The 25,932-nt window shown below is 38.4% G+C and overlaps 2 protein-coding genes, 2 long non-coding RNA genes and 1 pseudogene across 4 annotated transcripts; 1 reads left to right on the top strand and 4 right to left on the bottom strand.

Annotated features, from left to right (window-relative positions):
- Window positions 1-14: 14 nt before the first annotated feature.
- On the bottom strand, window positions 15-3,245 carry LOC111434536 (annotated as a pseudogene).
- Window positions 3,246-8,149: 4,904 nt separating this feature from the next.
- On the top strand, window positions 8,150-13,264 carry LOC111434535. Its single transcript, XM_023071956.1, has 6 exons — window positions 8,150-8,464; window positions 9,034-9,239; window positions 9,566-9,857; window positions 10,352-10,459; window positions 11,598-11,842; window positions 12,649-13,264. The coding sequence occupies exons 1-6, from the start codon at window positions 8,237-8,239 to the stop codon at window positions 12,779-12,781; spliced, it is 1,212 nt and encodes a 403-aa protein (XP_022927724.1). The 5' UTR covers window positions 8,150-8,236; the 3' UTR covers window positions 12,782-13,264.
- Window positions 13,265-15,980: 2,716 nt separating this feature from the next.
- LOC111434538 lies at window positions 15,981-17,476 on the bottom strand. Its single transcript, XR_002708966.1, has 2 exons — window positions 17,239-17,476; window positions 15,981-16,367 (listed from the first exon to the last, which is right to left on the bottom strand). It is a non-coding gene; the product is annotated as an uncharacterized LOC111434538 (long non-coding RNA).
- A 2,172-nt stretch (window positions 17,477-19,648) lies between these two features.
- On the bottom strand, window positions 19,649-21,439 carry LOC111434539. Its single transcript, XR_002708967.1, has 2 exons — window positions 21,107-21,439; window positions 19,649-19,895 (listed from the first exon to the last, which is right to left on the bottom strand). It is a non-coding gene; the product is annotated as an uncharacterized LOC111434539 (long non-coding RNA).
- Window positions 21,440-25,350: 3,911 nt separating this feature from the next.
- LOC111434529 lies at window positions 25,351-25,932 on the bottom strand. Its single transcript, XM_023071942.1, has one exon. It carries the CDS (start codon window positions 25,930-25,932, stop codon window positions 25,351-25,353), a length of 582 nt encoding a protein of 193 aa, XP_022927710.1.

The raw sequence follows: 25,932 nt of genomic DNA, 5'->3' as shown, positions 1-25,932 counted from the left end.
GGGGGGGGGGGGGGTATCATATATCTAACTAGCAACAAATTCTCATTATTTGTGCATGGTTACTGTGCATGTTATGCTAGCCAAGGGAAAAGGAAGGGCTAAGCTTCAAGGTAATCAAACAGTTAAGTTCTCAAGAACCTGTTGAATGATTGCTTGTCAATGTCCTCAAAGTAATATGCAGGAATTTCTGAGGGAGAAGATAACTCGGCCACACACTTGAACTGAAAAATGAAAAGATTTATCATTAAATATTATTCGAAGATGAACTATAAAAACAAAAGCTTCTAAGTTTATCTTTTTTTCTTTACAAGAGATGAATGTTGGCTTCGTTTATGTAAAACCAGAGAAATTTGGATTAATACCCATATCAAATTGCTAATAAAATCAAAACAATCCTACAAGTTACAACAATAATACGATACTTTGGGTATAAGCCTTGATTAATTTAATTTTAAAAGATGGTGCCCCTGACTAATATACATATGCACTCACCACGTTAGTTTAATCTTTTCAGTTTCCTATCAGTGTATACGTTTCAACTCAAAAGAATAAGCAAAATAAATAAATGTATACACATTACCTTATGCTGCTTATACTTGGTTCTTATTGCTTGTAATGAGCTTCCTTTTCTATTTAATTGCAAGCGATGAATGGCAAGAATGCATTCCTTCAGTTCAGATGGTCTGTAACCGGAGTAATGTTGCAGCGCTAAACACTGCAAAATGTGGTCAAGCAACAAAGATTGTCATCGCTTGAAAAGCATAATATCATATTTATGACGAAGTTGGCAAGAAACATTGTCAAACTATATTCATAAATGGGTTATTAAACAAGCTACGAACATATCTCTTACCCAAGGATGTTTATCTGGTTGAATTGTGAATCTAGAAAGAAAAATAGCTGATGCAGCGACCATTGATGGTAAGAACTGTGCAAAACGGTGATCTAACAAACTTAGCTCCGCAAGGTAACAACTCAAAAACTCGAATTGCAAGTCTGGAGCCTTCCAATTTTCCAAAGAAACTTGTGTGAATATTCTGTAGGAAGGCAACAATGAGTTAACCGCATATAGAGAAAAGAAGAAATATGTGTTTTTAGGTACTAAATATAAGATAGTTGAAGAGCATTCTTGCCTGAGAAAATTTTTTATGGTGGGGGCACCTTCACAGCTCAAGAATTTGCGTACTTCTCTCTCCATACTCAATACCTATAGATTAAACAAAACCAGATAACACACTTCGTCAGTTATCATGGCCTTCCAACTCACCTATTAGTTGCATGATCTTCAAGAAGAATTGTGGGAAAGAATTGGAATTTAATATCAACAAGCAATTATGAATAATAAAAGTATGAACATAAATACTAGCAATGATACTTATAACTTGGGAACAATCTAGTTAGGATTTATATTTATATGGGTGATGTTATTATTTGAGATTTTGGATATTTCATATACATTTATAATGCATATTGTGAACATTGATCGATTTTAATATAGATATAGAGACATGGCAGATGGATAGGTTCTTCCTTGTATTGTAATGTTAGGGAAACCGGAAATGCCAGATGCTTACAGTGCGAAAATATTAGAAGCGAAAGCACAAATTAAGACATGAAAGACATTGAAAGGAGTAGATGAATACCTGTTCTTTGGTATATGTATTGTCTGTTATATAGCAGAAGTCTTCAACATTTGGAGGATTGATCTCTTCATACTTTCTACAGAACCCAATCAATATAGCAATGAGATTTATAACGAATGCCATAAATATGATCAAATAAAACAAGTGGGTTCTCGGTAATTACGATGCAAGAAGCATGCAACAAACACCAAGAAGCTGCAGCTTGCTTTTGTCAACAGCTTGCGAGGATAAGTATATGTCCATATGTGATATGGTGAGATATAGGGTGTCCGATACAAGCTTGTATTCTTCAGCAACCTCTACTAACCAATCCACAAGAATTTCTCGCATATAAGTGAAACTTAAAATGGAATCACCATTTTGAGCCTTTACGATGTTATTGGGCAGTACCTTCATGTGCAGTTCCATCTAATTCACGCAAGGAAATAATTAGTTGGATCAAATATATCGAAAGTTGAAAATCTTAAATCTGAGGATTATTATTTTGATAAAATAATGGGATTAAGAGTGGCATTGCTTTGTTTGAACGCGTTGATAGATGAGGAAACTGGCAAGCAGGAATATGAACCTACATACTTCACTTGTGAAAAAAACTTGTGATTCAGAATGCATTATATAAAAATGTTTCTAATCCGAATAATGAAATTGAGCCAGAAAATTTTGTTTCGAAACATTGTCCCAAATCCAAACAAAAAAATTCGAGAAAGAACCTATCCTGCCCTATGATAATTTTGGAAGTCCCAAGCACGAGAAATTCCATCCAAACGTATAGCAGAAGCAACAGTCGAAAAAAGATTAAATAACAATTAGTAGCGAGGAATCTCAAATTATCGATAATTTATGTATCGTAAAGGAACATGATATCGATGAAACTATTAAAATGCTGGAAGAAAAGAAATCTGAATCCTCAGTTCATAAAACCACTTCGATCGCCGAGAACTAGCAAAACCGGTAAGTAAAATTCAAGACATTGAAAAGACATCGCAATCCGCAGTCAGTTCATACAACCACTTCACTGCACACAATATCTCGACCACAGAGAACTTGCCAAATGGATATTTAAAACCAAGACAAAGTAAAGATATCGCAATCCGCAGTTCATATAATCGCTTCACTATACACATTATCGCAATCACAAAAAAACTAGCCAAACCGATATCTAAAGACACGGAAGCAGAATCCATACCTCCAGAGATCGAAGGTGGTTATAGATGCTAGATGCAGAACGACACTTCTTCGAACAATCAACAGAGGTTCCATCGGGACGTTCTTCCTCGTCCATATCCTTATCCGTCATCTCCTGATCAGAAAGCGAGCACTGTCTGGTATTGAAGATCAACGAGTTGGTGATCTCGCCAAGCGCCACTCTCTTATTGGCGGAGGCCAGTTGCAGAGATTGATCCTCTAAGTCGCGCTTCTTCGAAGTTCGGACGGAGGGGTTGAGGTACTCCGACGCGTCCATGGGAGACGAAACGAATCCGATTCCGAGCGGCGGAGAGATGATGAGGAAGTTGCAGAGCTTGCCGCAGAAGGAATCCGGAGGAGGAGGAGGGGGAGGAGAACGAGAATCTGGGAATCCATTGGAAGCGGAATGGAGTTATGAAATAGAGAGGAAGAGGAGGGAGAAATACCGCCATTTTCATGAATTTCAAATCCATTTGTTGCCGCTTTCTGAGCTACTCGCGGTTGGCGATAGTCGCGAAAATTTAGATAAAATTGCGCCATATCATTTTTTTTTCTTTTTTTTAATTTAGATAAATAAAGAATATTGCTTTATCCAATAATCTATTTTATTTTATTTTTAAAAAGTTTTTTATTTTCTGGTGATAAAATAAATATTCATAAAACAAAATAAATAAATTTATTCATTTTATAATAATATAGTATGAATATTCAATTATCGTATCATAAAATATATATAATAGTTTTTTTATTTGAAACTACTAATTAATATAAATATATATAGTAACCACTTATATTAGTATATTAGTAAGGTGTTGGTATATTATTGAATGGTTTTTTTTTTCTTTCAATTCACATATTATATTTAATGTTTTTATCGCTTAATTGAAAAAAAAATGAATAAATAAATATATTTTATCTTAATTGTTTTTACTAAAGAAAATTTTATTTAAGTTTAAGGATCTATTTTTATGTTTTTTCAAAAAAAGATTTAGTCGAGTTTTTTAAAAATTAAAAAATATTTTTAAAAAAATATTTTATTGGGTAGTTCCTAGTCCCTACCGTATGTTGTTTTTTTTTTTTTTTAAATAAGACTATTATTTTATTAAATTGTAAAAATCATTATTATATAGTGCAACCCCACCGTAAGATGGATTAGATTATTTTATTTTTTAAAAAAATTGTTGGGATATAGAGCGCCTATTTACAATAAAAATGTGATAGAGATATATACGATACATAGAGGTACAAATATATATGGCAGATATTTCATAAATATATGGTAGAGATATATTCGGCAAATATTTCGTAAAGATCTAGAGATATATTGTTGTGCGATTTGATACTTTTAGTTAATATTTCTCCTTAAATTTTCTCTGTCTTATTATTTCATCTTGATGAGTGTGTGCATTATTTTGTGATTTGATTGAGTGTGTGCATTGTTTTGTGATTTGATCAGTGTGTGTATTGTTGTGCGATTTGATAGAGTGTGCATTGTTGTGTGATTGGATTGAGTATGTGCATTGTTGTGCGATTTGATCGAGTGTGTGCATTGTTGTGCGATCCTAAAAATTGGTATTAGAGCGAGGCGAGATTCACCACGATTTGTGAAGATGGAAAGTTCATAGATTGGAATTGAAAAGTTTGATGGATCCAATTTCAGTTTCTGAAAGATGCAGATTGAAGAAAGATCTTCATGAACTCCTATTAGGAGTGAAGCCGGATACCATGACCACGGAGCAGTGGAAGCTTAAGGATTGTCTGGCCTTGATCCGGTTGACGCTGTCAAGAAACATGGTGTTTAACATCATCGAGGAGGTTTGGAAGGTTTGAAATATGTTGATATGAATCCTTGTGAGAACTATGTTATGAGCAAACAGAAACAAGTTAGCTTCACAAAGATTGCCAGAGAACTGAATAAAGTACCACTGGAAATAGTCCATACAAACGTTTGGAGACCATCTCCAGTTCCATCCCTTAGCGAATCAAAGTTTTACGTCACCTTCATCGATGGTTTCAGCAGGAAGGTATGGATTTATTTCCTGAAATACAAGTCATATGTGTTTGCTACTTTCAATGAAATAGAAAGCTGAAGTTGAAAATCAGACCAACTTGAAGATCAATTGTCTGAGGTCTAACAATGGAGGAGAGTACGATGATTCATAATTCAAAGCATTTTGTGCAGTTGAGGGAATTCAATTAATGAGGACAATTACCAGTAAAGCAAATGGTCTTGTTGAAAGAATGAACAGAACATTGAATGAGCAGACAAAGAGTATGAGAATTCATTCTAGATTGCCAAAGACATTCTGGGTCGATGCTGTAAACACAACAGTCTACTTGATCAATAAAGGGCCATCAGTACCCTTGGAGTTTAAATTGCCCGAAGAAGTATGGACAAGAAAAAACTCAACTACTCTCACTTGATAACTTTTGGTTGTACTACGTATGTTCGTGTTGATTTAGAGAAGAGTGACAGCGTCAGCCTATGAAGTGCTATCTCATAGGCTATGATTCTGACATGTTCGGGTACAAGTTTGGGGTTGACAAGAATAGAAAAGTTTGGCGATATTGTGACGTGACTTTTGATGAAAATGTCTTGTACAAGGACAAAAGAAGAAAGGTTATGGGACAACAAAGTAAGTGGGAGTAAACTCTTGAGACTGTTGTTGAGGAATCAGATGTGAAGCAAGTGGGAGCAAACCATGAATAATGGGATGTCTAGGCTTCAGAAATGCGTTAAGATTCTTCAAGTAGATAGTTAGTGTTATGCAGTTGGTGAGGAACTCGGTTTTTCATTCAAAGACAACACAGAAGGCTACCATTTCACTTGGAAGTTAGTGGAAGATGGTAATGTGTTGGGAGAAGATAGAGGGTGCAAAGAATCCAACAAACACGTTGCGTTGATGTTAGAACATTAAGGTTGTGCAAAACCTCGAGTGATATGGTGCAGTTTGAGAATGAAATTCTTGGTTGACTGGATCAGTCTCGTGGGAGATTGTTGGGATATGGAGCTTGATGCCTATTTTCGTTTTAAGAAATAAATGATTATAATAATGCATCACGAGTTATAACATATGTTTTCTTAACCTAACCATGAGATTTCATACATGATCATGAAAAATGAGTGTCTGGGTAGATTAGAAATGAACGTCTCATTTATGCAGCGGAAATATTGGGTATGACTTTAATTTTCCTTCGAATTAAACAAAACCAAAGGTTAAGTAAACATACATTAAATAAATATCAGTTATGGCGAGTCTTTCGTCTTCTTGTTCCAACTACTCCAACCGTTGAATCTCCTCCGAAAAAAAATATTCACCGACTTAAATACAAGTAAACTTGGTAAGAACGCATCAAACGTTAGCACTCTAATAATAGAGCTTCGATTTATATATCAAATTGAATTACAAAAATAATGTTTATATAATTTCAACTTAATTTTAAAAAATAATTTAAGTCACAAAATCATAATTAATTAATGAGAATTCAAAAGTTATAATAATTTAAAAAATAATTTAAGTCACAAAATCATAATTAATTAATGAGAATTCAAAAGTTATAATACCTATGATGTCATTTACAATATTATTTTGGATTGACTTGAATTCAAATAAATGAAAATTTTATGAGATTTTCATTTTCGTTATTAATGTATTGTGTTGTAGATAACTATGATTTATCAGGTATGCTAGTGATGTGTTATGACCTGTAAATGTTTGATATTTGAATTTTATGAGACTTTAATTATTAATGTAATATATACAGTAGATTACTATGGATTTTAAATAATAAAAAAAAACGGACAACCTAACTTAAAAAAAAAAAGATTGAGTTGAATTAGGCTGCTCATGTAATAACAGCGATCTTCTATTTTTTTTTTTAATGCTATGAAATGTTTATGTTATGGATTTTGTTGTGACTTTCATGTCGTATGCAACTATGTTACCTAATTAGTTCAGGTTTATGAAAATTGTTACACAACATATGTATTCATAAAAGTTATGTTTATGAAATAATGAATGTACGGTTTCTGTCATATGTTTATGATATGATTTAAAGCTGTGAGATCCAACATCGGTTGGGGGGAGAATGAAACATTCTTTATAAGGGTGTGAAAACTTGTCCCTAGCAGGTGCGTTTTAAGAATGTTGAGGAGAAGCTCGAAAGGGAAAATCCAAAGTAGCGGTGGGCTTGGGTTATTATAAATGGTATCATAGGCAAACACCGGACGATGTGCCAACGATGAGGTTGAGCCCCGAAGGGGAACAGATACGAAGTGGTGTGCTAGCAAAGACGTTGGGCCACAAAATGGTGGATTGGGGGTCCCCCATCAATTGGAGAAGAGAATGAGTGCCAACAACGACGTTGAGCCTTGAAGGGGGTGAATTGTGAGATCCCACATCGATTGGGGAGGAGAACAAAACATTCTTTATAAAGGTGTGGAAACCTCCCCTAGCAAATGCGTTTTAAAAACCTTGAAGGGAAGTCCAAAAAGAAAATCTCAAAGAGGACAATATCTACTCGCGGTGAACTTAGGCCGTTACAAAAGTTATGACGATTTTATGCATTGTCACATGCATCAGAATACTTATTCATTATGATAAGTATAGACGCGTACATTATGATATCTATGTTTGTATGATATCATGTAGGTTCCTTTTCCTTCATGGCCTCGATAGCATGAGCGTGCACTAACTGAAGGGCTGACTTAAGGGTGTGGATAGCCTACGTGATGAGTTCATGTGCAGAGAAATACAAAATCCAATTTTAGCATGGACTAGAAAGCAAGAGTCCAATCCCATGAATTTTTTTTTATAGAAGAATAGATCCCTTCATGATTGCATGTACGTGCATTTTCAGCATCAATAATGGAGTTATTTACAGAGTATTCTTAAAATACTCAAGTAACATGATACTTTTATTTCTCAGGTAAAAGTAAGACACCCTTGTATGAATGACGACATCCCGGTAATGACCATGTGAATAATGTGGAATCCAGTGAATAATGTAACAACCCTAATTTTCTATTCGGGGCCATACTCTTAGTTATCAGGTAAAGGTAAGACACCCTTGTATGAATGACGACATCCCGGTGACATCCCGACAACGACCATGTGAATAATGTGGAATCCAGTTAATAATGTAACAACCCTAAATTTCTATCCGGGCCCGTCAGGTGTGTACAGAATCTCTAATTCTTATCTTAATTAATTGTCAAATTATCGAATTAAAAAAAAAAAGGGATAATTTCAACGGTTGAGACAGCAAGGCGAGCCGAAGAAGAGACAATTCTCCAATCAAATTTCTCATCTTAATTGTGGCTGCAGTTAAATGGTGCACACGCAGTAGCCAGCAGGTTGAAGAAGAGGGAGACCGGGAAGTGGTTGAGGTTGTGGCTCTCCTTGCCGATGGCAGCCTTCACCTCTTCTCTCTCGCTCCCTCTGCAACTCCGGCCCTCCTCATCACGCTCTCATCGCCAATTTTCTTCTCCCCCACCCTCGCTTTCCTTCCCTCTTATTCGTTCCTCCTCTAAATTCCCTTGCCGATTCTCAGCCCTAACCATCTCCTCCTCTTTGGACTCCTCCTCCGACGACTTCGATCATGGCAAGCACTCGAATCCGCCATTTTCATCCAAGGTCAGATTGATTCTTCTAAGATTCTGTTCTGTTGCTTATGGAATTACCTTCCATTTAGATTTATTCTATTGGAACACGTTGAATACAGAGCGTGGGAACAGATTGATTCTTTGCATACCGGTAGTTTGTTTAATTTGCTGTTGTTTAGTTGGTTTGAGTTCTCTTCCATTGGATTATGTGGAAGAAAGTAGTTCTGGTTTTTCTGTGATTCGATTCAGTTGCCTATTGAATTAGCTTGCATTTAATTCTGTGTTGGTAGAATGATTAACTGTGCTGGTACTTCGTAATATTTATCATGTGATCGTCAAATCAAGCTACTTCATGTGATTAGGCTTCAATTTTTCTGTTGTGTGGGTACAACTCTTGCCCTACATACCAGTTAGCACGAACTCTACATATGTTCTTATTTATTTTACTATGTGATGTATTGTTTAATAAATAAGGGGATTTCACTACAATTTTTAAGCTACTAAAGTTTTTTAGATCTAATTTTTGTTGCATGTGATGAATTTTTTATATGTTTTCAGCATAAAATTCTTTAGTTGACAGTTTGTGTTTTCATTTTTCAGAAATCAGTTCTCTCATCTTTGATACAAGAGATAGAGCCATTAGATGTAAGCATAATTCAAAAAGATGTTCCACCGACCACTGTGGATGCTATGAAAAGGACTATCTCTGGCATGCTGGGCTTACTTCCATCTGACCAGTTTCAAGTTTTGGTTGAGGCTTTATGGGAACCAGTTTCTAAGTTATTAGTTTCTTCAATAATGACTGGGTTAGTTGACTGCCCTAATTTATGTCTTTATGATTTCTGAGATTCCTTGAGAAGACAGAGAAGACCAACTTTTTTCATAGGAAAATTTGTATGTTTTTGTTGTAATGATTAAGCATCGTTAACCGTTTCATATGATATGATTTAAAAAGAAAAATCTTTTTAACACATGATGGCTACTGATAGAGTTGAGTTGAGTCATCAATGTCTTCATTTCTGATACCAATTCATCCATGAAGAATGTGATATTTACTTTCTCCTTTCTAATTCCTACTACATGTTAGCACATTTTGATGGTAATTCTCTTTGTTCTTCTGATGGTATTTCAGGTACACATTGCGTAATGCTGAATATAGACTCTGCCTTGAAAGAAATCTTGACTTTGATGATGGAAATAACGACAAACAAACAAATGATGATTGTAGAGTTGATCTACATGAAATGTTGCTTGACAGTGCTAATTCGGAGAACATTTTAGATGAAAATGAGGCTTCTTCCAAATGCGAGGAATTTTTGCATGAACCGTGTGAAAACCTTAATATTCAAGGCATTGGTGAAACTTCTCCTGAAGTTCAACAGCATATTCTTCATTTAAAGTTTCAATTATCTTCAATTAAAAAGGTATATATCCTTGTAAGTTTGGGGAGTCTCTCTACTTTATTTAACAAACCCAGCCCCAAATGGGTTAATCATAATCATGCGCCGTTTTTAGATAATGATTTTAGGCGAATTTATCATATTAATCATCGGGTAATGGCGACAGCTCTAAATTTATTTGGCTATTTGCAACTGGCACATTCAATTATTCTGTTAAAACTAGTGGAGCCTTCTTGGCTTGGAGTGTAAAACTCAGTCCAGCAATTGACTTACTTTGCTGAGAAAAAATGGAAGGATCTTTTCATCAGAGATAGTCTTTCTACCATGGTTCTTGACTTATTGTTCTAACCTCTGTTCTCTTTGTTGTGTATATATATATAGATTGACCAATATCCCATTAGTTCATCTAGGAATTATATATATATATATATATTGACTAACATCCCATTAATTCATCTAGGAACTTTCTGTGTTCCATTTCTAATATACTCTTACGTCCCTGTGTTAATTTGTTGAAGGAACTCCATGAAGTCAAGAGAAAAAGTGCTGCTCTTCAGATGCAGCAGTTTGTTGGCGAGGAGAAAAATGATCTGTTGGACTATCTGCGATCATTACAGCCAGAAAAGGTGCGTTGATTTTTACAGAACAGTCAAACCCTGGTTGTCAATTTAAGATCTTCTAGATGACGTGTGCAGTACACACATAGCTACTATGAAGACATTTACTGAACTTTGTAATATAGGCTCACCTTCATATTTGTCAAAGTAGCGTGCTATTTATATGTTTATTGAAATTTTGCTTTTGGTTGTTCATATGAAGTTTGCTGTATCCTTCTTTTATTTTATTAAGGATTAGGAATGTGCAAGAAAATGTTTTCTTATTCCGCATATTTTCACAATAGTTGATACAAAGCAGTGCATGGCATGACAAGGAGCAAATGTTAGATTGTTTTTTTAATTCCCTCTCAAATATAAAAAGGTTGAAAGATATTGAAAAAAACAAATGTCTTCTGTCTAGTACGACCCGATTATTGACGATAAATTATGGTGGTTCTTCCACCGCAAGTTATAATTGGCATGATATCTAATCAACCTATTTCCAAAACTTGTTCAACATTAAGAAATACTGCTGCTTCTGTTGATAGTCTCTGTAGCATGGCCATTGGTCATTATAATTTTGAAATCTTATCAATGGATAAATCATGTAGAAGTTCAAACTATTCTGGTCTGAGCTTCTAGATTTATCCAAGAATCCAAGTTGTTTACCAACCTTGAGCTCCTTCCTTGATTGACTACAAGGATGAAATGTTTGCATTCCATCCATGCTTATCAATTTTCTTCTAACTCGTGTCATGGGTGTATAGGTAAGAGGTTTGGCTTTTGGCTAAACAGTTGGACTCCGTAGTGCAACTTATCAGGTTAAATAACACAGAATGATTTTTGTTTCTCTTTTTACATTTTTGAAGCATATATTGTTTCATTATTTTAATTCTACAAGATTGTATATGCCTTCGTATTTTTATCTACGCTGGTTCTTCCGACCTCGGAGACCCACTCGCTCTCACATGTACCCATCCACACACACACACAAACACAGTTTGTGAATACGTGGATGCAACTCTTTTACAGGGAACATGTTCAATTTATTGATTTGCACTACCCTGTTGGGAGGGGGCGATGAGCATGCATGAGATTGTGGATCACGTTTATGTTTGGCTTTATTATGATTTTTCCTTGTCTTACTTCAATTATTTATGATAAACAGGTGGCTGAGCTCTCTGAACCTACATCCCCTGATTTAAAAGAAGCCATACATTCTGTTGTCCACGGACTTCTTGCAACCCTTTCCCCAAAGATTCATTCCAAAGTTCCTTCTCAATCAGAAAATATTGGAACGGGCACGACAGATATTGGTAATGAAGATTGTGCAGAACTTGTTGAGAATACTTCTCTCCAATTCCAGCCCCTCTTAACATTAACACGAGACTATCTGGCTCGTCTACTTTTCTGGTTAGACAACTTTTCGTGTTCTTATTTTTCATTGTGTGCATGTTATGTACAATAGTGCACTATGTTTAAAATATTTGGCTGGAACAATGAATAAATGTAACAGCCCAAGTCTACTGCTAGCAGATATTGTCCTCTTTGAACTTTCCTTTTCGAGTCTTCCCTTAAGGTTTTTAAAACGTGTATGATAGGGAGAGGTTTCCACTCCCTTATAAAGAATGTTTTGTTCTCCTCCCTAATTGATGTGGGATCTCACAATCCACCCCCTTCGAGGCCCAGCGTCCTAACTGACACTCGTTCCCTTCCCCAATCGATGTGGGACCCCCATCCACCCCTATTTGGGGCCTAGCGTCCTTGCTGGCACACTTCCTCGTGTCCACCCCCTTCGAGGCTCAGCCTCCTCGTTGACACACCACCTCATGTCTATTCCCTTCTAGGCTTAGCCTCTTCGCTGGCACATTGCTCGGTGTCTGGCTCTGGTACTATTTGTAATAGCCCAAGTCCACTACTATCAGATATTGTCCTATTTGGACTTTCCCTTTTGGGCTTCCTCTCAAAGCTTTTAAAATGTGTCTGCTAGGGAGAGGTTTCCGCACCCTTATAAAAAAAAATGTTTCGTTCTCTTCAACCGGTGTGAGATCTCAGAGAAAATCTGACCATGCAGTTTGTTTCATTGGAAAAAAAAGTCTTTTCTGCATAATTATTGAGACAATCCTGCTGATTTATTTCTTAAGCCTTCAACTGGAGGGAGATTGTGAGCGGTTCTGATATTTGCTGTAACTTAATATTGCACCAATTTTGTATTAAAGGTGTATGCTGTTGGGGCATTACATGAGAGGCCTGGAATACAGGATGGAGCTGATGAACCTTCTTTCCCTTTCAAGCAATGTTGAAAATGCTTCAGGTGGCGTGACCAGTGATGACTTTTCTTCACAGTGTTGAGGGCGACAGTGACAGAGTTCTTAAGGGTTGGGTGGGGCTTCGATATCTTCTGGAAGTATATATACAGCTTTCTAGTAAAGGTGATTATTCTTTTTTCCTTTCTTTTTGTTGGTTATTTTCCCTAGTGAATATAGATTTTGTTTTCCTTTTCTTTCTTTATTTGTTTGGCACACCACACCAAAACATTGTACAAGTACAAATCTTTATTGTCAACTCTAGTAGAAGTCAGTTTTTATTTAAGTTTATTCTTCCAGCCTTCACTTATACGATGCAATCCGGGGCTCGTCCCCGGTCAATATTGGATCAAACAATAGGGGGCCATAGCATGATTGCTTGGTTGAGTTCTCCCACATAGCGTCAAGGAATCGAAGCAATCATGAGATCATATGTTTGTTAGTGTTGTTTTGTCCTGAATTAGACCCAAAGTCGAATTTATGTATCCGGTAAAGATTTGCTTACCAAATATCGATGTTTCAGCCTTAAGCACTGGGTCAATTTTATAGCCTTGGCGTTGTTCTCGAGTGAGGGACCTTTTCTTGCAGGCATAAGAAACAAACACCTATTTACTTAGAAAAAGATAAGAGGTATTTTAAGTTTATTAATCTCATCAGGAATCTTCACTTATGAAATTAATGTTTTATATGATATACCAACTTATCCTAAATCCCCAATCTAAACCCATATTATTATATATAGCCTTTGATTTTTTTAATCCTAGTTTTTTCGTGTGTTAGAAGCTCCCAAATTTCTGAAATCTCTCTCACGTGCGGTCACTTGTGAATTTGACTCCATTAGAATTTCTAGATTTTCAAACCAGTTTTCGATTTTTTTCCATTTTCTTTGAATTTTCATAACGTTCTCTGTACAAATTCAAATTAATTTAGTTTATTCGTGACAATTGTAGACTTAATCCATATTTATTCAAATTAACTTAGTTTATTCATGACAATGGTAGATTTAATCCATATTTACTAAGATATTTTTCTCATAATTTTTAGTCAGTTCCAACATAACCGAGTTCAAAGATTACCAAAAACTAAAAGTTACAAAAAAAAAAAAAAAAAAATTATTGAACATTGAAATTCACCTTTTCAATCCAATTCAACTCTAACCTGGGCAAGTGCAAAATATAAACATACCAAAAATTCATAACTTAATCTCAAGAAAAACTCTCGAATTTAAAAGAAAATTGGAATTCAAGAATTCACACCTTTCGTTCTTCCTTGATTCTTGACAGAATTGAGTGATTCCACCTGAGATGGGTCTCCTAAGGCCCATGAACAATTCTTGTGAAGAAACTATTTACTGGCCCATGAGCAATTTTTGGTGTAGTTCTCGAGGAACGGGAGCTTACGCTAAATAAATTAGGGAATACTTCGGCTAAGGCCAACCAGGTAAGTGGTCTTACTATATGATAGGTTAAAAATTGTATGAGTTAGGATGATGTATGAACTATGTCGTACGATGCGGTATATGAGTTATGATGATGTGTGGGTTACGATACTTGATGATGTGCGCAATATATATATATTAGATCGACATAGGACACAACCCTAAGAGCGTGAAAATGATATTAATATAAATATCCACGAGTATGTGTTACCTAGAGTAACATAGAGATGAAACTAGAGGGTTGTGTCAGAAGAGACATTATGATGGATTTAGAGGGACCTCATGCATATTGTATGTTCATAAGCATAGGGCTACCTCCCCTAGAGATGATGAGTGCGGACGTGCACCATATGATGAGCGTGAATGCGCATAGGTGCGAATGCACACAGATGAGGGTGTTCATGAGGCGCATGACACTATGGGGTTCCGCTGACCTCCAGACGTCGCTACAGATTAACTTGACCAGAGGGTCCAGGGGGTATGTGAGCGCCCTGGGGATTCACACTCGCACGTGTGAGTCGTGTGTAGGGAAGTACTACACATCCAATTTATTCGAGACTGGAGGCCACCCCTAAGATGATTAGAGATAGGTCCCTAAATCATGATTGCTTGTGTTTGCATTTGCATGGCCCCCTATATGGGGCCACTTAAGTATTCTTTGAAATACTCAGGCCGTGTGCCACATCATTTTTCAGGTAAAGGCAAGGCGCACTTGTACGGAGGACGGCGGCATCGCGATCAGAGACTGTGGCACGTGCATAGGGTAGACTCATTTTTTAAAGTCTTAGTTTATAGGTTGTTTTGCATTCCATTGTTTTAAATTATTTTGTATTTGTTTTTATTTTCTCTACATGTTAGTATTTTGTATTTAAACACGTAAGACCATGGCTGTGTTTTCTAGAGAAGAAGTTCTTTTAAACGTTTTTCGAAGTTTACGTTATAAATGATGTTCATGTAAGAGTTATATTTCCGCTTTATAGATGAGCATGAGACGTTAGTGACGACTTTAGACATGTGGAGATTTTGGGTCGTTACAATAAGACACTTTTGTATCGATGACAACGTCGCGACGAAGACCATGAAATTAGCGCTAAGGTAGTTACATTTTATCTTTTTGTAGCCCTTAGATTAGATTAGGGCATTAATTTATTTTGCCTATTCATTTCAAATGGTACGTTATTTATTCTCGCTTTACTATTTTGCTTTGTCTTATTTTAAAGGTTTTACTAAGAACATTTAAGTTAATAACATTGTTTGAAATAATTTTAAATAATTTTAAATAAATGTTTCTCCACTTAAGAGTCAATGTCATGCATGAGGCAATAGAGAAAAATAGGCCCTTAGAAAAAATGCAAGTCCATTATACGTCAAACAGTTAGTGGCACAAATTTTTAAGAAGAAACTCATGAATTTGGTACTGAAATTGTTTCTACTTCAGCCCTCTTAGTCCTTATCTCCCTACTATGTTCGTGTGAGGAGAAGGAGAAAAAGAAGATTCATGGTAAGTTACTCGAAGAGGGCTGCTCAACTCCAAAATCTCCTAAACTAAAAGGCGTACGAACCGACCATGACATTTCACTGATGAAAAAGTATCAAAGAGCTTTTGAGGACAACAAGCCGGCAGTGATTGATGACTCTGTATTGCAGTTGCCAAATTACAAGTTTTAGGTTATCCGGAAGGAATGAAATGACTAATGTGATGTGAAATCTCCGCAAAGAAAAAACTCCTTGAACTTCTCGTATGGCCTGTCAATCCGTGACAACCCCACAACAAAGAGTGATTTAAAGAAACTCGAAAGAGACCGAAAAAAAAATAACGTTCTTATGATTCTTATTGAATAAAAGCCCAAACAGCATTACATTTCTTAGTTACATACCATAAATACACATTGTTTATCAAACCAACCAAACTTCACTCACAAACTTTCAACCTTTAATACTCAAATTCAAACACAAAATTATTTGGTCTCTTGGAAGGTTGGTTTTAAGGGGACAATGCCACAGTGGCCTTAAAATCAAGGGCACTTGGCCCTGCCCCTAAGGGTGTGCACATGGCTATAGCAAGGGCAGTGGCGCTTCCCATAAGCCCCCGGCACACACTTGCATTTACCGCAACATATTCTGCAATACTTCATGCACTTACGCTTCAGCTTCGCGTGCGAGCACCTCTTCCTGCACGGTCTCGTGCACACGTCTTTGCCCCGACCCCAACACATTCCATGTATCATCACTCGAGTCAATTTTACTCTTATAATTCAACTTTTTATTTGTTTCATTTTCAATAACGCTTGTTACATAATTTGAACTCATTCTTTTATTATTTTTTATAAGTTTCGATGTGACCATTAAACTCATAAAAAAGTTTAACAGATGTTCGTGAGTTCTGTCGAAACAGTTTTTTAGATCTAACCCAATTGTTACGATCGTAAATTTTGTAACTTAAACAACTTTTATTGAACAATGAACTTAATAAAAGTATATATTTTAAAATTAATAATAAATTTAAACTAACCCAACTCAACTCAAATTATATCGATCAAGTTAAGATTAATTTGATTTTTTGTGTAATCAAATTTTTTGAACGATAGAAATTTAATAAACAGCTAACAGATATTGTCTTTTGGGTTTTTCCTCTCGGACTTCCTCTAAAGGTTTTTAAAACGTGTTTATTAGGGAGAGGTTTCCACACCTTTATAAAGGGTGTTTCGTGTTGAGGATCATTGGGAATGAGTCCCACATTGGTTAATTTAGTGGAAGATCATGAGTTTACAAGTGAGGAATCCTATCTCCATTGGAACGATACCTTTTTGAGAAAGCCCAAAACAAAGCCACGAGAGCTTATGCTCAAACTGAACCCGACGTGGGAATACTATCATACCATTGTGGAGAGTCGTGATTCCTAACATTTCGTTCTCCCCCAACCGGACGTGGGGAAAAGAATAGAGATCCGGGTGCATTATATTAAGGTAAATAGCATACATTTGAGTGAAAAACAGGCATGAACTTGAAAGCTTAGATTGAAGGAGAGAAAATGGAAGATGGAAGAGTTAAAAGAGAGAAAGTACCTGCGCCGGCCATGGCGGTTTCCATGAAAGAAGCACTTAAGAGAAGAAAACATAAGAAGCAACCCACAATCAAGATCTGACCTCTCATCTTCTTCCTTTCAACACCACCACAAACCAATCCTCAGACACTACACTCAATTCTCCCACTCCGTGTTTTTAAACAAGAACGGTAAGCGTGGATCCATTTAAAATTAGTGTTACAATCTAATCGTACCTGACCCTACTTTTAAAATTAAAATTTAAAATTAAAATTTAAAATTAAATAAGGTCGAAAGTATTGAAATTTGAGGAATGTTATTTTAATATAATGTTTTATTAACCAACACGATGTTTGATGAGTTGGGTTTAATTATTATTGATTAAAAAATAAATAATATTTTATTTGTTTTTGTTTTTGTTTTTTTTTAAATGTGGGTGGGGTAAGTAAAATTAATGTAAAGACAGAGAGAACAGCTGTATTGGGTGGGTGAGAAGAGAGGGGATCTATGCGCTGTGTCGGTGAGGAGTCAGGATGGACCCTCCAACGCTCTCTTTCTCTTATTATTTACACTATTTTCCCCATTTGCTCTCTCTTTTTCTTAGGTAATATTCTTTTCTTTGAGGGTTAAGCTGCAAAAACAAAACTTATTATTTACATCTATTTCTTTTTTCTCACATGTTTCTTTCCATTCCTTTTGCATTCATTTGAGGAAGAAGGGAAATAAAAGAATCAAACAAAGAAAATTAGGTTTAGATACTATTTTTTGTTTCGATACTTGTCGTTTTTGGTTCATTTTGGGTCATGTACTTTCGGAGGAACGTTTATTTTGGTCTATGAACTTTGGGTTTGGTACATTTTGACATTTCTACTATTAAAAAGTGATAACGTTTGGTGATACACATCAAACACATAAATCACAGATCAATCACATGCACACGTTATTAGGTTATGGAGTTTGCTGCTTATTTATACTTTATTCAATGGTTATACATGGTAAAGCTCTACATGGTAAACTACATCATAAATAATAAACAATTATATCTAGTAGATAGTTATATATATATATAGTAAACTGAACTATATATATACCTCATTAGACTGCTTTAAAAATGTACTTTCTGTATTCTCTCTTATTATACACACTTGAAGTCATCAATATAAACTTCTAACCAATCTTGCTCCTTGCATTTTCTCTCTCATATTCTTTGTGTTCATTAAGATCGAGTGTGTTCGTTGTTGTGCGATCATAACAACTGGTATCAGAACAAGGTGAGATTCACCACGATCTGTGAAGATGGAAATGAGAAGTTTGATGGATCTGATTTTGATTTCTTGAAGATGTAGATTGAAAATTATCTGTACCAGAAAGATTTTCACGAACCTCTATCCGAGGTGAAGCTGGATACCATGGCTACGGAGCAGTGAAAGTTCAAGGATCGACAGACCCTAGGGTTGATCCAGTTAATGCTATCAAGAAACTTGGTGTTCAGCATCATCTAGGAGAAGACAACGTTAGATCTATTGAAGGCGCTGTCGAATATGTACGAAAGTCGGTTATTGTATTTGATGCGGAGATTATTCAATCTACAAATGTAACGACCCAGGTCCACCGCTAGCAGATATTGTCCTCTTTAGGCTTTCCCTTTCGGGCTTCTCCCTCAAGGCTTTAAAACGCGTCTTCTAGGGGAAGGTTTCCACACCCTTATAAATGGTGGTTTGTTCTCCTCCCCAACCAATGTGGGACATCACAATCCACCCCCCTTCGGGGCCCAGCATCCTTGCGGGCACTCTTTCCTTCCTCCAAGCGATGTGGGACCGCCCCCAAATCCACTCCCCTTTGGGGCCCCTAGCGTTCTTATTGGCACACTGCCTCGTGTTTACCCCCTTCGGGGAACAACGAGAAGGCTGGCACATCGTTCGATGTCTGGCTCTGATACCATTTGTAACGGTCCAGATCCACCGCTAGCAGATATTGTCCTCTTTGGGCTTTCCCTTTTGGGCTTCCCCTCAAGGTTTTAAAATGCGTCTGCTAGGGGAAGGTTTCCACGCCCTTATAAATGGTGATTTGTTCTCCTCCCCAACCAATGTGGGACATCACAATCCACCCCCCTTCGGGGCCCAGCGTCCTCGCTGGCACTCTTTTCTTCCTCCAATCGATGTGGGACTACCCCCAAATCCACCTCCCTTTGGGGCCCAGCGTTCTTACTGGCACACCGTCTCGTATCTACCCCCTTTTGGGGAACAACGAGAAGGCTGGCACATCGTCCGGTGTCTGGCTCTGATACCAACTGTAACGACCCAACTTATCATATAAGTAGCGATCAGGGTCGTTACAAAAGATAATGAGATTTATTTGGAAAAGGATGAAAATCATGCAGAATTTTATTAGAAATCATGTGCGGGGTACCCTTTAAAATTTAAAAAAAAAAAAAAAAAACAATGCCGCCTAAAGTTATTTAAAACAAAGAGGAAATTTAAAATCAAAAGGAAGTCTGATGTGACCGCCTAGTTCCCACAAACTAGGCATCCACAATATAGTTTAAATTAATAACAAAAGTGCGGAAACGTCACTCCCACAAAATGAGACTACAAAAAAAAAAAAAAAACATAAAAATCCTTGAATCACCTCGTGACTGACTTTGGCATCCTACTCGTCACTTCCGTGTCACAGCCTCGCCTGAAAATCATTTAAAAAAAAAAACAGGGTGAGTATAAAAATACTCAGTAAGGAACTCCCCTATTGGGGTCAACATATGAATCGTCACAAGGCGATCAACCAAAACACGCATCAAGTGATTAATGCCACCACAACATCAAAGCCACTTTTACTCCGGTGGTTATTCCTAGTTGGTTACCCGAAATACACAGCGTGTAACCATTACCACAAGGATCTCACCTCCTTATTTCCTCCAATTGACTATCAATTGCTGGTTACCCGAAACACACAGCGTGTAACCCTTACTAGATAGACGTTTTCTAGAATCATCCCAAAGGTGACTATTGGTGGCTAGTTACCCGAAACACACAGCGTGTAACTATTACCACAAACCTCTTAACCATGGCTACCTACAAGCACAATATGCCGGCAATCAACACCTATCCGGACTACACAACCTAACCATATTACACAACAATCAGATTACACAACAATCCGATTACATAACCATTCGATTACACAACCATTCGATTACACAACAATCCGATTACACAACAATCTGATTGTTAGTCTGCTCTCTTATTTATAGCTTGGTCAACGGCTATATCCGGCAAAGCTATATTTGGTAAAGCTATATTCGGTAAAGCTATATATGGTAAATAGCTATATATAGTAGATGGTTAAATCTTGTAAAGCTATATATAGTAGATGGTTAAATTTAGTAAAGCTATATTTAGTAAACTGAACTATATATATATCTCGTCGGTAGAGATTTGAAAATGTACTTTTTCTATTATCTGTATTCTCTCTTATACATACTCATCAATACAAATTCTTTTAGCCAGAGTTCTCCTTGCAATTTTCTCTATCCTATTTTTTGTGTTCATCTAGATCGAGTGCGTGCGACCCTAACACTGATTACACAACCATTCGATTACACAACCATCCGATTACACCAAAATCTGATTACACAACAATCCGATTACACAACAATCTGATTACACCTATACAAACTACACAACCTAACCATATTACACCACAAACAGATTACCCAACCATTAGGTTACACAACAATCAGATTATACGACAATCAGGTTACAAACGATTACACACAGCGATCGGATTATACTCAGCATTCAGATTATTACACAGAACCTAGCTATTGGACGATTCTATTCGACCCATTTAAAAAAAAAAACAAAACGTTTATTTTCAATAGGCGTGCCCCTTACCTGAGGAGCTGCTTTCTTGGCCTTTCATAATCAACGACGATCTGACTCCCCTCGAACTAAGTCTTCCTCCTACGTAGGCGTTGAACCTTTGCTGCGTCTAACCCACTTGAGGTCGATTTTGGGCAACGACGATGTCGTTCCCTCGCTGCGGCGATGTGGCTGCAGGGTGATGGTTTTCTGATGTGGGAAGGGGCGCGGAGCGGTGTGGGAACAATCAGTTGCGGAACCGTGAGCATTGGGTGGCAGTGGCTTAAGGAAGAAAAATGAAAAAGAGAGAAGGAAGGGCGGCGGACGGCGGCAGAAAGAAGGAAGAGCGGCGACTGGCTAAAAGTTTGCTCCCCTAGTGAACCCTAGGACTTATTTTTTTATAAGTCTGATTTTGTTATTGGGCCATGGGCCCAAAACGTGGGCCTTACAATATTTCCCCCCAAAAAGAAACTTTCGTCCTCGAAAGCTTCACTTAAATACATAAGGCTTGCGCTACCTACTTTCCGCTTTGAAGAGCTCAGGGTACTTGCTCATCATTTCCTCCTCTCGTTCCCAAGTGGCTTCTTCCAGCTGGTGATTCCACCATAATACCTTGACCAACGCGATCTCTCGATTACGTAGGGTTTTCACTTCTCTATCCACAATTTGCACTCGTTCTTCCTCATAGTTCAAACCCTTATTCAACCATAGAGGTTTGAAATCTATCACATGTGATGGGTCAGATATGTATAGTCACAACATCGATACATGGAACACATTGTGGACTCCTGAGAGTATAGGTGGTAGGGCCAACCGGTAAGCTACTTGTCTCACTTGCTCCAAGATCTCAAATGGTCCAATGAAGCGTGGACTTAACTTCCCTTTGCGCCCGAACCTAAGAACGCCTTTCATGGGAGCCACCTTAAGGAATACTTTCTCTCCCGCCTCATTAGTTGCTTGCACTAAGTCGGGGCCCAACAACTTGCGTTCTCCCACTTCATCCCAACACACTGGGGATCGACACTTCTTCCCGTATAAGGCCTCAAAAGGTGCCATACCTAACGTCGCTTGATAACTATTGTTATAAGCGAACTCTATGAGATGCAAGTGTGTGTCCCAGCTACCGGCAAAGTCCAACATACAAGCCCATAACATGTCCTGCAAAATCTGGTTTAAACGTTCAGTTTGCCCATCTGTCTGTGGGTGTAATCCTGTACTAAACTCTAGCCGTGTACCCAACGGTTTCTGAATGCTTTTCCAAAACTTTGATGTGAAACGGGGATCCCTATCTGACACAATGGATACTGGTACCCCGTGCAATCTTGTTACTTCCTTCAAGTACAATTGAGCCCATTTATCCCCGGAATAAGTGGACTTCCCTAGGAGGAAGTGAGCTGACTTTGTGAGCCTATCAACTACAACCCATATAACTGTGTAGCCTCTGGCCGTCCTTGGTAATCCCACGATAAAGTCCATGGCGATGTTCTCCCACTTCCATTCAGGAACACTAAGTGGTTGTAATAGCCCCGCCGGCTTCTGCCTTGGGGCTTTGACTTGTTGGCAAACCAAACACTTGCTCACGAACTCGGCCACATCACGTTTCATATTCCGCCACCAATAATGTTGTTTCAAATCCTGATACATCTTGGTACTGCCAGGATGTAGGGCGAATGGCGAGTGGTGAGCCTCGGTTAGGATTTCTACCTTCAGTTCTTCTTCATTTGGCACACACAACCACCCATGGTACAAGAGCGCCCCATCGGCTGTCAATGAAAACTTCTCTGTCTGATTGACATGTATCAAACGTCTTTTTCCAACCAAATCTGGATCACCATGTTGTTTATCAATAAGACGTTGCCTCAAGGTCGGTTGTATCGTAACTGGGCCAATTGAGTGGCGACCTCCCCCATGGCCACCGCTACACCGGCGCGTTCCAGATCTTGCTGGATCACTTTTTGTGTAGTGATTAAGGCAGACGTGTGTGCTGATTTTTGGCTCAATGCATCAGCTACCACATTCGCTTTTCCCGAGTGATAGAGTATCTCCACATCATAGTCTTTAACCAACTCCAACCACCTGCGTTGTCTCATGTTTAACTCCTTCTGAGTAAAAAAGTATTTAAGACTCTTGTGGTTAGTGAAAATTTGGGTCCTTTCTCCATAAAGGTAGTGTCTCCAAATCTTCAATGCAAATACCACTGCTGCGAGTTCTAGGTCGTGGGTGGAATAGTTTCGCTCGTATGGTTTTAGTTGACGTGAAGCATAGGCGATAACCTTCCCATGTTGCATGAGGACACATCCTAACCCCCTTTTTGAAGCATCACTGTCTACAAAGCCTCCATCTCCTGACGGCACAGTGAGTATCGGGGCTGTTACTAACCTCTGTTTAAGTTCTTTGAAACTAACCTCGCATTGATCATATCAAGTGAACGACTTTCCTTTCTTGGTCAACTCAGTGAGGGGGGTGGCGATCTTGGAGAAATCCTGCACAAACCGCCGATAATACCCTGCTAGTCCAAGGAAACTTCGTACCTCAGTCACTGTGGTCGGGCGAGGCCAATTTGTCACCGCTTCAATCTTTGTTGGGTCTACGGTGATTCCCATGCTTGAAACTACATGCCCAAAAAATCCCACCTGTTCTGCCCATAATTCACACTTGGAGAACTTTGTAAACAACTTGTTCATTCTCAGAATGATCAGCACTTTCCGAAGATGTTCCTCGAGTTGTTCCTTAGTCTTGGAATACACACAAGGATATCATCGATGAAGACGATCACGAAGTTGTCTAAGAACTCTCTGAACACTTTGTTCATCAACCCCATAAATGCTGTTGGAGTGTTGGTCAAGCCAAACGACATTACCCTAAACTCGTAATGTCCATATCTTATGCGAAAGGCAGTCTTTGAGATATCACTCTCCTTAATCCTCAACTGATGGTAGCCTGACCGTAAGTCAATCTTTGAGAACACAACTGCTCCTTGCAACTGGTCGAACAGGTCATCGATTCGGGGTAAAGGATACTTGTTTTTAATTGTCACTTTGTTAAGTTCTCGATAGTCCATGTATAAGCGCATAGAGTTGTCCTTCTTCTTCACAAATATCACTGGGGCTCCCCAAGGAGACACACTTGGTCGTATAAAGCATTTGCTTAGTAGCTCTTGAAGTTGCAACTTTAGTTCTTTGAGTTCAGCAGGGGCCATTCTGTATAGGGCTCTTGATATAGGGGTTGTTCCTGGCTCAAGTACAATTTCGAATTCCATCTCACGCTCTGGGGGTAGGCTCGGGAGATCTTCTGGGAACACGTCCACGAATTCTCTCACTACTAGCACTGAGTTAATGCTCGCCTCAGTTCGCCCTAATTCCACAACATGAGCTAATATCCCCCAAGCACCCTGGGAAAACATCTTCCTTGCCTTTAATGCCGAGACTATCCTCGAGACCGTTCCCTCCCTGGTCCCCTTGAACTTGAAGCTTGGTTGACCAGGAGGTCTGAACACCACCTCCTTGTTGAAGCAATCGATGGATACATGGGTTTTAGCTAACCACTCCATCCCTAAGTTGACGTCAAAATTTGTCATATCTAGGACTATTATCACACATCCATCGTGTAGTTTGACACACAAAACTGATAATCCTTTACACTCTCGAAGGCTTCCATACTTACCTCTGCTGGGGTACCCACAGACAACCCGTACCCTAGCGGTTCAACTTCTACTCTTGCGTGTTTTACAAGATTAATGGAGATAAAAGAGTGGAGATAAAAGAGTGCGTAGTACCCAAGAATAGAGAGTGTACCTGTGACTGCAGTGTTGGAGTTTTCTGCCTCCTGGCGAGTGGTAGCAACATTCGCCCCTGTTGCGGAGCTGGCCTCAGGTTTGAGTTTGGTTGGTTACTAGGGGGTCTATTGATACTAGTTGCTCTCCCTTGGGTGCAGTGCGCAACAACGTGGCCTTCTAAGTGACAGTTGAAACATACCCTATTCTTAAACCTGCACTGTCCTAGGTGACGTCTCCCACAGTTCGAGCAACGTGGTCTGTCACGTGGCGTGTTCTGTGGGCAAGCCTTTGGTTGCCTGCGCTCTTGGTTTAAATTTGTCTTGGCCTGGTGCCAAGATACCTTTGAGGAGGTAGGTGACGTCTGCTCTCTCTTTCTCTTCTGGTCAACCGACGTGTTTAAGTGGGTTTAGATGTCTTCTGTTGGATATTCCCTAACATCGAGCGTCTCGACAAGTCGGAGTGCTGTTGCATAGTTAGGTGAAACGTGAGCTGATACCGCCCCTCAGACATCGGGCCGCAAACCCATAACAAAACATTCTACTTTCAGCACTTCTGTTGAGACCATTATTGGGGCGAAACGAGACAAACGGGTGAACTCTCGTTCATACTCCTCTACTGACCTGTTTTCCTGCTCTATGCTTAGGAATTCGCGTTGCTTCTTATATCGCACCAATGGTTTGAAGTATTTTCGGAGAAACGCTTTTCTAAACTGCATCCAGGTGATGTCATCCTTGTCTGCAGTAATCGCCCGAGAGGCTGATTGCCACCACAGTTTAGCATCTTCGCGTAACAAATAGGTCACGCAACTCAGTCTATGTTCCTCCAGACACTTCATGCGTCGAAAAATTTCATCAATAGCCGACAACCATAATTCAGCTACGTCAGGGTCCTTGGATTTTTCCTCGAATACTTTGGGGTCTCGACGTTTGAAAGCCCAAAAATACTTACTTTCTTCTAATGCATCAACGTCTCCCTGGTTGTGATGGGTCGTCTGCCTGGCACTTTGCGCTAAGGTCGGGATCAGTTGTGCCAGTTGCCCATTTGTCTGTGTCATGGATTGCTTCAGCCCTATTATCACAGTCAT

Source organism: Cucurbita moschata, unplaced genomic scaffold (genome assembly GCF_002738365.1).
Source record: "Cucurbita moschata cultivar Rifu unplaced genomic scaffold, Cmos_1.0 Cmo_Scf00045, whole genome shotgun sequence".
Lineage (NCBI taxonomy): Eukaryota > Viridiplantae > Streptophyta > Magnoliopsida > Cucurbitales > Cucurbitaceae > Cucurbita > Cucurbita moschata.
The sequence above is the reverse complement of the archived record's forward strand: the minus strand, read 5'-3'. Positions and strand labels throughout refer to the sequence as shown.